Raw genomic sequence first — 15,050 nt, forward strand, 5'->3', positions numbered from 1 at the left:
TTAAACATTTATGTGAAGAGTTAAGTTAGTGGTTTAGAGCAAGTTTCTGTTACAGTTATTTGGATATAAATTTTTTAATTAGTTCATATCCAGAATTTAATTTCATGAACACCAACATAGTTGTGAGGTGCCGTCATAGAATTTTGATCTTCTTCATGAGAAGGAGATGTGCATGAGGCCGAGTTGCTCTAACATATTTGACCAAGCTATAAATAGTTTTCCATTATAATTATAAATCGTAATAGAGTGCAGAAAGACGCTCAAATCATTACTACTATCAGCCTAATATAAACAATCAATTTTTGTGTGTGAATTGTGAGTTAAATAATAGGATTTGAAATGGTGGAGAAAACTAAGAAATTATGTGAAGAAAATGTTTGTTATCAAAGCCATCTATTGCCACTGGCTTCAGAGGAAATATGTGGGAACCTCAAATATAGTCCTCAGCAAACCTGTCTTCGGAGGAAATATGTGGGAACCTCAAAGATAGTCCTCGGCAAACCACTTCCGGTCAATTATCCCTGGATCTTACATTTGGTCATTTAAGAAGAAGAAGCATCCCGAATCAACACTCTTCCTTGGCAACATGTTTCTATTTCTTTTGTGGTACAATATATCTGAATTTATTAAACCATATGATTTAACAAAAGTATTTAAAAGAGATAGTTTTTGTACGGTACTTATGCAACAGTTAGATGAAACAATATATGCACCAAAGTACCAAAAAGAATTTCAATCTAAAATCCAAACGTTAACATAAGCAATGAAGCTTAAATGTTTCTCAAACATGTCTTATTCACTCAAAATTAATTAGATACATACATACATATATAATTATTAACACGGATAAATATAAATGTGATCGAAACACCCTATTACGAGTTGAATCATTAGTGCATAATACTTGGGATACTTTGTTCGGTTCTGAAGAAATTGTCTGGATCAACTTTGGTCTTCACATATACTAATCTGTCAAAGTTACCCTTGAAGTATTTGTTGCCCCAAACCTTAGCTTGTGAGTAACTTGCAGTGCCATTTTTACTCGTTTGACCCAAATCAAGATCTCTATAATTGACATATGCTTCTCTTGGGGACTTGGAAACATAAGGAGTCATGAATTGATACATTCTTCTTAGGCGATGAGTATAATCGTCAGTTGTCGCCCCCTGTCTTCCGGTCGGGGAAGCAATGTAAAGAATCTTAAATAAGGTTCCATTTCTATGGGCGAAAGGAGTTTTGGATTCTGAAATCTCACTCATTCTTCCATCATAAGGCATAAAAACCATCATATTTTGCTCATCACTTAGCAGTCTTTTGAATATCAATTCTAGACCAGTTTGCAAAATGGGTTGTCTCACATAGTCAGATTTTGCCTTAAAGTTTGACTTAGCTTGTGGCAACCTCCCTAGAATATCAATTGAACTGTTAAAAGGAAGTCCATCCAAGAAAAGTACCGACTGAATCCAACTCATTTCGATGAAATTTTTACTGTGACTCAACTCAGGAAATGTTGCGTCCATCACAATTTTAAGCTTCTTAGCATCCCCAAGAAATAGGGACCTAAATGATGCTGTGATTGTTTTTTCACCGGTTGTAGTAGTAGCATTCACTACACGTAATGAGGGAAATATGATAAGTTCTTGAGGGAGCCTGTGTGCAATATCTTGCCACTTATGAACAAGAGATAATGCACCTTCTGCCAAGGTTTTGTCTACTCTAAAAACTGTTACAGTAGGTGGAACCAATACTAATTTGAGCTTCCATGAAAGGACAATTCCAAAGCTACCTCCACCACCTCCACGGATGGCCCAAAACAAGCCTTCTCCCATTGATTTTCTGTCGAGTATTCGACCATGAACATCCACAATTCGAGCGTCAATAACATTATCACCTGCAGTTCCGTATTTCCTTAGCATGGCCCCGTACCCACCTCCACTAATAAAACCACCGAAACCCACAGTTGTGCAAATGGCAGCAGGGAAGGCGAGAGTGTTGCTTTTCTTGGAAATTTCATAATAGACTTCACCTGTGGTTGCACCAGATTGAACCCAAGCTATTTTACCCTTTACATCCACATGTACGTCTCGAAGATTTGATAAATCGACAATAATGAATGGAACATCTGATACATATGAAAGTCCTTCAAAGTCATGGCCTCCACTTCGAATTTTCATTTGAATTCCATGCTTTCTAGAACAAATTACGGCAGTTTGAACATGAGATTCTTTCAAAGGTGTCAATATAAGAAAAGGTTTGGGAGTGGAGGATGTATTGAATCTTAGCATTGCCATAGTGGATTGCAGGACAGATGAATAGTTTGCATTTTTTGGGGTGTAGATTGGGATAGAAATATCAGAATGAATGGAAATGCATTTTAGGAAAACCCCATGCGTTGAGCTTAAATTTGCAGACGATTTCGAGAATAAGAGAAAGAAAGATAACAATGTTGAAACTAATAGTAAGAAAGATGTTCTCATATTTGCTTGTTTCATCTTTGTTGTAAATATGAAGGTGATCGTATAACGTATATATAGCATTACAAACCTACTATTTAATGGAACTAGAGGGTTTGATTGGTTCTCCTCGTCTTTTATTTTATCATTAGCATGGATTACACTTCAAGAAGACACATAAGGAGATGTGAACGTTCAGCTCTTAGATCATTCAATTTTGCCGCCTACTACGATTTTATATTTGACTGCTAAAGCCGTATAGAGTATAAACGCTTCCTTGTATATATCAGGAAACGAGAAAAATATACCAAGTCGCATATGAATATGTATATAGCTAGTGAACTTTGAAGATATACGCGTTTTAATGTATCAAGTTGATGATTTATTATTTACCTGTATACCCGGAGATAGTTTGAATGTTGATTTCTTGAATAATGAATATATACCTTAAAAAAATATGGACAAAAGTTGAAAATTGTAAACTAGAAGGAAGGTGTTTGAGAGAGTGGTTGTGGTAAAAATTGTAAATTCTGAGTTTTTTCTTTTTTTTACCAACAGCCATTGTTTGCCTTTATAATAACCATTAGCACGTTAAGATAAGTATTTCAGATTAAAAATCCTTTTTCTTTTCTTGATTAATAGAGTATCATTCAGGACCACGGCCAGAGAAATGAAGAGGATAAAGAAGTAAAGTTGGGTCTCCGGCTCCCCATCCCAACAAATATGGTTCCTTGCTAGTTAAATACCAGAGCAAAGAAATATCATGATTGAATCTGCCAAATTAACTGTACAACAAATATGGCTTCCTTCCTACCTACTTCTAGCTCTAATATGATTTTTTTTTGGCAACCAAACGTAATTTCAGTTGCCTATTATTATCGCTAGGTTTCAAAAAAAAAAAAAAGTTAATAAATGTCAGTATATTCGTGAAATAGGCTCATGAAAGTTTGATTTCTCATGATATTGAGATGTTTCATTATTCATTCATGAGTATGAGTTTGTTTTAATCTTTATTTTTGGAGATAAATTGAAGTGATCAAACTAGTTGTTCCAAGTCATTTCATTGCTATCTTTGAGCATTACAAAACTTTGAAAATAGTTAAAAATAGAAAGGAATTTGTTTGAGGATCATCTAAACGAATATGTAAAGCGTTAGTGAGTTCTTCAGATAAACAAATGCCACAAAATACTTTGGGATACCGGAGAAAACCAATAAGCTATGTGATTAAATTCCAGGTTCAAGAAAGTGATTGTTTTCTTGAATAAACTTCCGGGAACAAGAAAATAAAATAAGAAGTAGGCGAAGGTTTGTATGTATCAAAGCAACTACTTGCTTGCGAAGTGCGGTCATAAAATTTTGATCTTTCATGAGATGGAGATGTGCCGTTCATGAGCATAAGTTTGCTTTAATAAAATAGACTAAGCTGTAAATAGTTCTAAATAAATCAGACGTAATACAATGCATAAAGACTCTTAAGCCATTTCATTGATTGCAATCTTTGAGGTTGATGCATCATTGCGGACAGATAAACTGCTTTATGTTTGAGAGAATATTGAATCAATTTAATTTTTGTGAATTTATGAGTTAAGACAATTGGATTTGTTACTTTCGGATATCGGAAAAAAACTATGAACTTAAATATGTTTGTTTCCATATCTATCAGCACAACTGTAGTCATGTGCTTCGAAGATACTGACATCGGCGGAGAAGGAGTCGACCTTCTTTATCATTGTCAGTTATTGGGTGGGAGTTGCAACACTCTTCACCAATCACTCAGTATCCGTCAGTTTTTTTTTGTGGTATGTATGATACCTTAAGGCTAAAACAAACTACAAAACCATGAAATGTTTTTCCGGAGCTCATTTACATGTTAAAAATTATTGAGTTACGAAATTGAAGGGACGAGAAGTGCAGTACTGTACTATTTTTTCTTTTTTTTGGTCCAATGGGGGCCATGGCCATGCCTGACTATCCGTCAATCCTACAAGACTTGAAGTCTTAAACTCTGACGCTTTTCCAAGCGCCATTTTCACATCTTGGTTTCATAAAATACCTGGTGCCATTTTCACATGTTACACAACCTAGCAAAGTAAAGAAATTCATTACTACCTCGGTACAATGGCAGGCTATGGCAATATGGTTCTAATCCGGATTACGAGGAATTAATTCCTTTTAGACCCGTCTATGTACAACCCAGCAGGTAAGTTTTTCAAATTTATTTTAATTTTTTTCTTAAATTTTTTGAATAGGTTGTGCTTGTGGGTGCAAAATACCGCACACTCATTAGTTACGCGAATTAATATATTTAGCACTATGCGAAGACGAACGCACATTTATATCCAAGATGACGAATTTGATGATGTCACTAAGTCACGATAAAAGTGTGAAGCTCTATGCGTCAGCAAAAAATCCGTGCGGCAATATAAATGTCTCAACGGCTTTGACGCACGTCAGATCCGAAAATAAGGGCTTTATTAATTATACTCGACTATTTAAACTCCTATAAAAGGAGCCAAAGGCCATTGCAAAAGGGAGGGATCTTTTTGGTGAGTTGAGGATATAACTGAACTTGAGAAATATACTGAAATTTTCTATCTTTTGGTTGTTCATATCATTGTTCAGAAACTTAAGAAATGTCTTCTAAAACTGAACTTTATTGGGTATTGATTTATGTTATTGGCTGAATATATTGTTCAAATGGAAGACTTTGTTATTCAGTGGCACTCAATGTGTCTCTCATTGGTATTCTTCTTGGATTTGGCCTGAGTTTAGAAATTGAACTTCATTGGGTATATCGATTGTATATTATTGGCATGAATAAATTGTTCAGATGGAAGACTTTGTTGTTTAGTGCGCACTCAATGTGTCTCTCAGTAGTGTTTGGCCTGGATTTGGCACATGGAACTCTTGACTAAGTCAACGACTAGTTGACTTGTTTTTTTTTTTTTATGTTGCAAAAAATTAGCAACGGCCAGAAACTGTTGTTAAATTTAGAACCAGAATATTAAAACCGGTTCGGGCTAAGTTTAGCCGTTCTAAGTTTTTTTGGTTCTAAACCCTTTCGCAACAGCCAAAACCGTTGCAAAGCCGGGAAAAAACACTTGGGTGAACCGAAAACCGTTGCGGAAAAAATTTCGCAACGGTTTAAGAGTTGTTGCAAAAAATATGCAACACCACGTTTACGACGGCTTGATGCTGTTGCAAGTCCCTTTTGCAACCGCAGGCAGCTGTCGCTATTCCGGAAAAAATGGTGTAGTGCTTTTCTCTTCATCGGTTATTTCATATTCTTCATAATCAGCTTCACTGTCAGAGATTTAAGAATCCTCTTCATTAGCGAAAATCTCCAAAAAATCATAATCTGGTACAGGAATATTATGATTGGTACATATCTCCACAACACTCTTCTTGACAGCCGCATCACGGACACGAAGCGCGTCCTTATTCAAGTTGGAAACAGTAACCACCAACTTTCTCTGAAGTCTGAGGCATTTATCATTTCTGGCGGAAAGCTTCTCCTTTAAATCCTCAATCTCCTTAAGATGCCTCTTTTCAGTATCTAAAAAAGGGAATAAAAAGATTAAAACCGCATGCAAACAAAATTCAGAAAGCAACACAAATTGAAGACACTATGTAAGGATTATAAGCAACCTTCTTTTTCAGAAAGGGATGGTCCTAACCAATGCCGTATGGTCAGCTTCTAAACTAACATTTGTAGCTGAACCGGTCCTAGCATTATCAATAACCCTTGCAGCCCATTCAAACCCATCATCATTCTCTATAAGAAGACGAGAGAGAATTTCATTTTCACGAGAGAGAAGAGCATTCTTTTCACTTATAACTTGGATCTCTCTCCATCTGAATCTGGAGATGAACTTCATGAAATTCCTTCAAAGCTTTAGCACCTTTAAGAACTGCCTAATCCTTTTCTGTAATGAGTGCGTTCTTTCTCGCCTCAAGTCTATTTATTTACTCCTTATTTTAATGAAGGAGGCGTTTAAAACCATTATTCACAGATAACATGGACCTATGTTCTCTATTAAGGATTTTATATTTCGAACAATGTTCACCCAGGCTAATGTTCTCTAACCCATCATTAGGGAAATTGTTCAAGGAAAAGTTAAGATGCTCAAGAAGGGTCTCATCAACATTAGGAAGGTTAGACTCTTCATCAATCAAATTGTAGATTTATGCGAACACAGGCAATTAAAAGAAGACGAAGGCAATGCGAAGATATCAAAATGAGGAGGAGCGAAAAATAAGTACCCACAAGCTGATTGTTTCTCTCACGAAGATCAACCACCCTGTCCTTATAAGTGGAAAGCTCATCACTGACTTTCTGGTTCTCCGTTTCAAGATGGTGAATCTTCCTATACAAATCATTGGTGGCCGCATAGGATACACGAGCAATTTAAATCAACAAGGAGAAGGAGGAAAAAATGAGTGAAATATGAAACTTTTGCGAAGGCTGACGCACAAGAAGAAAACTCACCAAAGACCCAAGCGCTAATTGAAAATTTGGAGTTAAAGCAGAGGAAACTCCATGTAGAGACTTATGACTCAAAGAGGGAGCATCACAAATCTTAGAAACCGCATCACACATGCGATTTAGTCCATCATCACCAACAGAAGATAATGAGTTGGAAAAAATACTTGACAATGTCTCCATAGAAGATGTTGATGAGAAATTATCAGGGAGAGGAAACGGATCATCATGGGAGCAGGTATTTGGGAAAGCTGGAGAAGAAAACTTTCTCTTTTTAGAAGTAGGATTTTTTCCTTTGTTATTTATCTTTGAAGAAACGCCACCACCTTTAGGGAGAGGAACGTCATCATTGAGACCTTCAGCATCTCCAGTCTCTACCTACGCACACAATGAAAGATAAGAAACAGAGGCAGCAATATTGTTAAAAATTTAAATGAGTATTTCTTACTTCATTGTCGTGCGAAGTTGATGCCTGTGACGCATTCTTGTTAGCCTTCTTATTCTGCTTACCAATCTGAACACGGAGAAAATAAAAAGAGAAAGCACTGAAGATAAGCGGAAAGATAAAGTTAAATATAAACACACCACATCATTTTCCTTAGGCCATTTAAACTCCCGAGGTTTGTAGGCGGCAAGATTCGCAGGGAGTGGAAGAGTTGAACCATCACCACTCCTACCAGAGATGTAAGAGCCCTCCAAATTGATAGGGTACTCCACCCAACGAACATCCTTTGATTTTCGCACGGTGTTATTGGTGCTGTCATGAAAGTAAACATCTCTCATGATCCTCTAATCCTCTGCGAGACCATCCTTTCTATTCAAGCGAATGCCACAGCGAGTTGACTCATTCTTCATGATACAAACTTCATAGTGGAGGAAGAAATTCTCAACAGTGTAATCTGCTGGGATGATTTCTTTTTGTGCATGTTTAGGGTTCATCACATCTTCTGGGTAAAGAGATTCTAACCCAGCTGCACGACGGGCGTATTCAACCATTATCATGATGCAATCACCACTTAGTTGGAATATGCCGCGCAAAAACCTCACATCACATAGAAGCTCATCAAATAATGGAATTTGAGGATTGTAAAGGGGAACGGGCATACCAGCGAGAAGTTTCCCGAGCGAAATAATGATTTTATGATCATTCCATTATTCAAACGAAAACCATTCAGGTTCAAGAGAAGAAGTGGGTTCTGATCCAAGAGGGATGGATAATGTAAAACCTCTATGCCCGAGCTCATCCTTTAATCTCTTGAACTCTTTAACATTATTCCAACCTGGTTTAAGTGGCATTTTTGGAATGGGAATGGAATTAAAATGAGAGGAATTTAATCAATATGATCAGGATCAAAATGATCAAGAAGAATGATAATGAAAAACGGAGTCCACAATCAAGAAAAAAGTAAGAAGAAGATAGAAGAAACAATTAAAGATGGAAAGAAAGCGCGAAGTATAGTATGATGGTCAATCAAAAAACTGAAGAACACATGAACAATAAAAGTTGCATAGAAAATAAAATGAGAGAAAGAGTAAAAAGATGAAGGAGAAAGCGTACTAGAGTATATAAAGTATCACATCTCCTCTTCCGGAGATATCCCTTTACAGACTCATTAATGGAGAGATAGATACGAAGTGACGGTTGTCAGATCCTACAGGGACGTGTGAAATGATAAGAGGTGAAGTCAACACGTGGGAATAGGCATGCCAAAAACTTGGAAGAATGTCGGTTGAAAGGAATACGAAAATATGGATATGTGCGGCAAGAAGAAAATTAAAGTTTCTCTCATCGCCTCTTCTTTGAATGTACGATAAGAGAAGAGGCAAAATGTGGGTGCAAAATACCGCACACTCATTAGTTACGCGAATTAATATATTTAGCATTATGCGAAGACGAAGCACATTTATATCCAAGATGTCGAATTTGATGATGTCACTAAGTCAAGATAAAAGTGTGAAGATCTATGCGTCAACAAAGAATCTGTGCGGCAATATAAATGTCTCAACGACTTTGACGCACGTCAGATCCGAAAATAGCGGCTTTATTAGCTGTACTCCACTATGTAAACTCTTATAAAATGAGCCAAAGGCCATTGCAAAAGGGAGAGATCTTTTTGGTGAGCTGAGGATATAATTTTAGGAGAGAGATTGTTTTTTGTTTCTCAAGTTAGGGTTTCATCATATCTTCTTTGTATTTGTTCTAAGTTTTTAATAAAAGATCTAGAGTATTTCATCATGGTTTCTTAGATTATTTGATAGATTATCACTAGGGTGTAGTTGAGGGATCTCCTGCAACTACATTTTGGCGCTAGAATACAGCTTGGAGGATACTACTTATTAGTGAATCTCTTTAAAAAATATGTTTCAAAATATTATTTTCTTTCAATTGTCTTATCATTCATCTTTGAGAGTTTTAAAAACTCAGATCTATAAAACAAAGCAAACCATTTTCATTTGGGAAACGAAGTTTTCTTTAATAACATTTTCAGTACTTTGAAGAACACCTTTTTCATTGTCAAGAGAAGATATTGTTACAGGAATTTCAGATGGTGAGACAAACATTTGTAGGAGAAAACGTAACGCCAGTTAGAAGGAGTAGGAGAATTGCAGGAAGAAGAAGAGGCGAACACGCAGATCGTCAAGAATGGGTGAAAGAAACAACCAGAATAGACAGGTTCAATCTCAGATCCAGCAAGTAGAAGAGCAAAACAACCGTAAGAATTATGATGAGGTAAGTGTTCATACTACAGATACAGACACAGCGGATGAAAACGAGAAAAGAATTGGATAAGAAGGGCTAGTAGGAGAAAATGAGGAGAATATGACGATAGAATAGCTTTGACAAAGATTAGTTGAGGAAAGAAGAAGAGAAGAAGAAGTGCGTCTGAACTTGACGCGTCAGAATGATGAACTAAGAGAAGAAAATAACAGGTTGTTAGAGCGGAGGTCACAAACCACATCAATGACAACATGTTCAAGCTCAAGATCAAGGACAAGTAGGAGCACGTCAGGACGTACCAGATCTAACCGCTGGGATGATAGACGAGAGAAACCACTAGATAACACTGTAGGGAATTTTCAGGTAGGAGATAATATACAGGAAGGGCGGGATCATTATCGCATGAAACACCAACCTTGGAGGATCGATACATACAATAAGGTGAATATCATCGCACACAAGGAGATAATAGGGGAAATCAACATGCACAACAGGGAAAAAATGACCGCACATACTATGATCAGGAGGATGAAAGTAATGAAGAACAGGGAAGGATGATATTACAAGGCAAAGAAATATTGCGAAATAAACGCGACCAGGTATAAGAAGATGAAAAACGCAGGGTAGCGCGGAGAAATGCAAGAAATGAAAGGAACGAGAGAGATAGACGCAGGCGACGAAGAGAAGAGGAAGAATAACGAGAACTACAAGAGGCACTGTGTCAAAGTATACATGACAACAGAGTAAGACAAGCAAGATTGAAAAGACCTATACAGCAAGATGCAGATCAAACTATGAACGAAACAATCTTAAGAGAATTAGCATAAGTAAGAACGATGATGACAACACAGAGAGATGGAGGAAGGCGGCAATTGTACGAAGCAATAAAAGAATCAGGCAAAACACCTTTCGCAAAGCATATACAAATGGAAGGAATACCAGATAAATACACTTTACCTGTTTTCACTAATATATTTGATGGAACCACATGTTCAGTGCATCATATAAAGGCGTACAATAGATCTTTATTGCGATGGGAAGATAACGATGCGGTCCTATGTAAGTATTTTACTGCAAGTCTAACAGGGGAAACGTTACAATGGTTCGAAGGGTTACCAATGAGAACAATCAGATCATTCAATCATCTACAAAGTATATTCTTAAGAGCATGCATCAGTAACAACATGTTACGTCCAGGGATTGTGAAGATATTCATCTTAAGAAGAAGAACCAATGAAAGCTTGCGTAACCTAACCACACGTTGGAGGACCATGTGTAGTGAGATGGCTGGAAGGGTGGATGAGAGAAATTTCATCTTGGTTTTCATTAACGCACTTTTTCCAACTGATTTCTTGTATACGAAGATATTCAGGATAAAAGATATTATTACTATGACAGACCTGCACGAGTTCCAATAATAGTACATTTCTCTTGAAAAAAAACAAAGGGATATGGAATCTTATCCAGTTACGGTTACAAATGTCAATGAAGGGAATGCAAGCCTACTACCAAGAACAACAAATACGGTCGTAAGCACATCCCAAGGGAGTCAAGAAAAGATAGTGATGGAGGATAAGCAAAAGCAGGTAGCAATGAGCAGTAGAGATCAAGAAATGTATGAAAAATAATATAGAGAAAGACAATATAACAATCAATCATGTAATAACAGTATTCCCAGTTATGACAACCAAGCAGATGGATATGGAGGACAAAAAAGATATTATAACCAAGGACCAGGTGGAAACAACAAAGTTTATGAAGAAATCAAAATGCCGCACCTGAATACAACAATAAATAAGATCTGGGAGGCGGTAATCTTGATGGAAGAAATACCTGCACCACCAAATCTAGGGCAAGAGCCACCGTCAGGAAGAAGAAGTAGAGAATTTTGTGCGTATCATCGCTTCCACGGTCACAACACTAATAACTGTCGAAATGTTCAAAGAATCATACTAAAAATGATTGATAAAGGAAAATTAAATCATTTCTTAGCCGCACAACCACAAAACCTACCACCACCACCAGAAGGCCAGGCATCAGGAATGGATGCAGGGAAGAAAACGTACGCAATATAAGTGGGAGTGAACGCAAAGAGCTTATACTCCAATTCAATCATTCATTCATAAAAAAGTATTGAGGATTTTCATGATAATGTATTAAGCCGCCTATATGCTAGAGATGATGAAGGAAAGGAGATATTCAACCTGGCAAAGGTGTCAAAACTAAAGGCTTGGCAAAAGCAACCAATCACATTCAGCGCGGAAGAAGTACCAGGAGGAGGAGAATTACATGAAAACTCATTGGTGGTTAAGTTGGAAAGCATACCCAAATGAAAAATGGAAGGAGAAGAAGACAATGACGCAGACGCATGGGCAGTAAATAGTATACTGATCGATTCTGGAAGCTCGGTATATATACTATTTTACCATGCGTATAAGACCAAGGGTGGCAAAGATGAAGAAATTATTCCTTCAACTTACAAAATCTATGGGTTCAATGGATCAGCTAATAAGCCAAAAGGAGAATTCACAATGCGGATTCCACTCAACACTATGTCCACTGAAATAACTTTTTGTGTGCATGGTCGACGTTGAATCTCCATATAATGCCTTGATAGGCAGACCATGGTTACATAATATTTTGGGGGTAGCATCTACATATCATCAGTGCATCAATTTTCTACTACCCCAAGGAGTAGGAGTAATCAGAAGAGATACCTTGGAAGCAAAAGTTTGTAATGAAATTTATGTTGAGAAGAGTGAAGAACGCGCAAATAAAAGGAGGAGAACACACAGATACTTATTGATGGTTGATGTAGTGACCAGGGGAGAAGAAATGAATAATAGTTATACTGAAACAGCGATGGTGAGAGGCAAAGATGCAGAGAAAAATAAAGATGCAGCAAAGCAGATCTACGCTGAGGCGACAACATCCGCATTAAAACAAGGTAAATTCCAGCCATGAGAACTAGTATTGCTAATAATACCGCACTACAAGAAAGGTGGAATTGGAAAAGAAAGGAATGTTTGGGATGGAACATATGCTATAAAGAATGATGCTGGAAGCGAAATGTATGAATTGATTGATAAAGATGGAAAAGCAAAGGGGAAATTCTCGATCAGGTTTGGAACCAAATATACATGAAGAAGTACTACGATTAGGAGATGCGGCAATAAAAATACATTTCAGCAAAGTAGTAGTGGATAAGATGTGTTAAGTAGTAGTTATTATGCAAGCGAATATGTGAAGAAGGAAGAAATCAACAATGTATGAATTGACGATATGAATGATAATGAAAAATTTTACTTCTTCAAAATTGAATATTTTATAAAAAGATACAAGTACAAGAACGAGGCAACAATAAGACCTCAATAGGAGGCAACAAAAATTAATACCTTTATCTAGGGAGGCTAGGCATCCAATCGTGGCGTGCACCCTAGTTCGCATAATTGCAAGATGCAACAATAATACCTAAATCACGTCATGGTTGGGGAAAACCTAGAATGCATGACTCGGGCGAGAGCCATACCATCCCTGGGAACTGAGTCATGTATAATTGGGGCGAAACGAAAGCCTATCCAACAGAGACTCCTTAGTCGAAAGACTAAGGTACTAAGCTCTCTCTTAAGAAGTGCAGAAACTCGATCACGACGCCGCGGTATACGGTTGAGTCAAGGGTGCCTGGAGCATACCTGGACATCATTGACAAGTCCTGACTATGATGCACTCGGCCCCAAAGAAACCCCACTAAGGTGTGATCTCGTACGAGATCACGAAGATAGCTGATTGTTGGCATAACTGGATGGGAAGAGTCCACCCTAACCCGGTAGGGGGAGCTTCTTTGAAGGGGCAGTCAGGGTAATATAAGGGCGGCACCCTCCTTTAGGGAGATGAATTGTGTCAAAAGTCTTCAATATCATGGGGTTGTGACTCAAGGGAGAGTACAGGCCTGTCGTATTGGCACGACAATATATCCTGCAGAGGCAATAATACGAAAGATGATAAGGCAAAATCAATGGGTCATTGCATGAAAGTGTAAAGACTGTCTGCGATTTTGTCGCCCGACCAAAAACAATACCTTGGAGCAAAAATAAGACCTATCAACAAGGGGAGGCATAATAATGCCTCTGCTTAGAGAGGCTCGATAAGACCTCATAACAAACACAAATAGACCTATATATGCATCTAACATTTTTATCCAGGAACAAGCACTTATAAAGACGCAACATAAAATAGAAGCGAAATTAACGCAAAATGATGGCAAACAAGAGCAAGGAGAAAAGAAAAATGCTAAGGTGCGAAAATGATAATTAAGCAGAACAACTGAGGCAATATTGAGGGGAAAAGCCAATCAATAAAGAGGTAAGAACTGAGGCAGAAATCAATAAAGACGCAGAAAAAGGTATAAAAGGGTAAGATAAAAACATTCAGGTACAATAAATAACTTATAATATAATCACTGCGGATAATAGCGTACGCATAATTATACCATATCGCACTCATGTATATGTTTGTGAATCAAATAAACGCGAATAATAGAGGCAAGAATGGGAATACAATTGTCAATATGAAATGTTATTCGCCTTCATATGATACACTCATGCACTTATGCAATATATTATCATTATTGATTTAAGTTGTAGCGGTTAGAAAGTATAGTATTTTTTTTTATTCTTGATTACGTGCAGATATAACACAAGGAGAATTTACATTGAATAAAAAAGCCCCAAACGCTTAGGAGTACACATTAAAGAAAACATCCCAAAAACTAGGAGCATCCGGTATACAAAAGAGGGAAAAGAAGAATATTATACAAGAGACTGATAAAGGATTCACAAGCGCGAAGAGGAGGAGGACATACAAAAAGTGCGTCTATTTCCCGACCATATCGTCTTTACCATCTTTCTCAACCTCTGAGTCGCTTCACTACACCATTTTTCCAAAATAGCAAATAAAATTTGCAGTAGCTCTTACGTAGTTGCGAATTCGCAACTGCTGAGAAACCACATGTGCTTCCTGTTTGTGTGCCAGGTAACACCAGAACTTCCCGTGTGCGACCTGGTTGTGTGCCTGGTAACACCTAAATTTTACACGGGTATTTAGGTGTGTAAATCTCCGCGGTAGATACCGATTTTAGAATAAAATCTAAACCATTAAATTAAATCCTAACCCATATACACTTCGGCTGTGATAGACACACCGTGATTGTGCATCGTGATATGCACCGAGAGGGGATCGGACAGTCCAGGATCCCCTCTCAACATCGGGACAAGGAGTGGGGCAGGAATGGTCCCCACTCTCCTCTAACACGGTGTACATACCGCACGGTGCACCAAACATTTTCGTATACACTGACCTCGCTTCATCTTCCCTCTTCACTTCACACTTCTTGTT

At 37.5% G+C, this 15,050-nt stretch overlaps 1 protein-coding gene across 1 annotated transcript; it reads right to left on the reverse strand.

Moving 5' to 3' along the window:
* Positions 1 to 792: 792 nt before the first annotated feature.
* Positions 793 to 2,484, reverse strand: LOC113285448 (berberine bridge enzyme-like 8). Its single transcript, XM_026534323.1, has one exon. The coding sequence runs from the start codon at positions 2,475 to 2,477 to the stop codon at positions 891 to 893; it is 1,587 nt and encodes a 528-aa protein (XP_026390108.1). The 5' UTR covers positions 2,478 to 2,484; the 3' UTR covers positions 793 to 890.
* Between the last annotated feature and the right edge of the window lie 12,566 nt (positions 2,485 to 15,050).

Source organism: Papaver somniferum, chromosome 6 (genome assembly GCF_003573695.1).
Source record: "Papaver somniferum cultivar HN1 chromosome 6, ASM357369v1, whole genome shotgun sequence".
Taxonomy (NCBI): domain Eukaryota; kingdom Viridiplantae; phylum Streptophyta; class Magnoliopsida; order Ranunculales; family Papaveraceae; genus Papaver; species Papaver somniferum.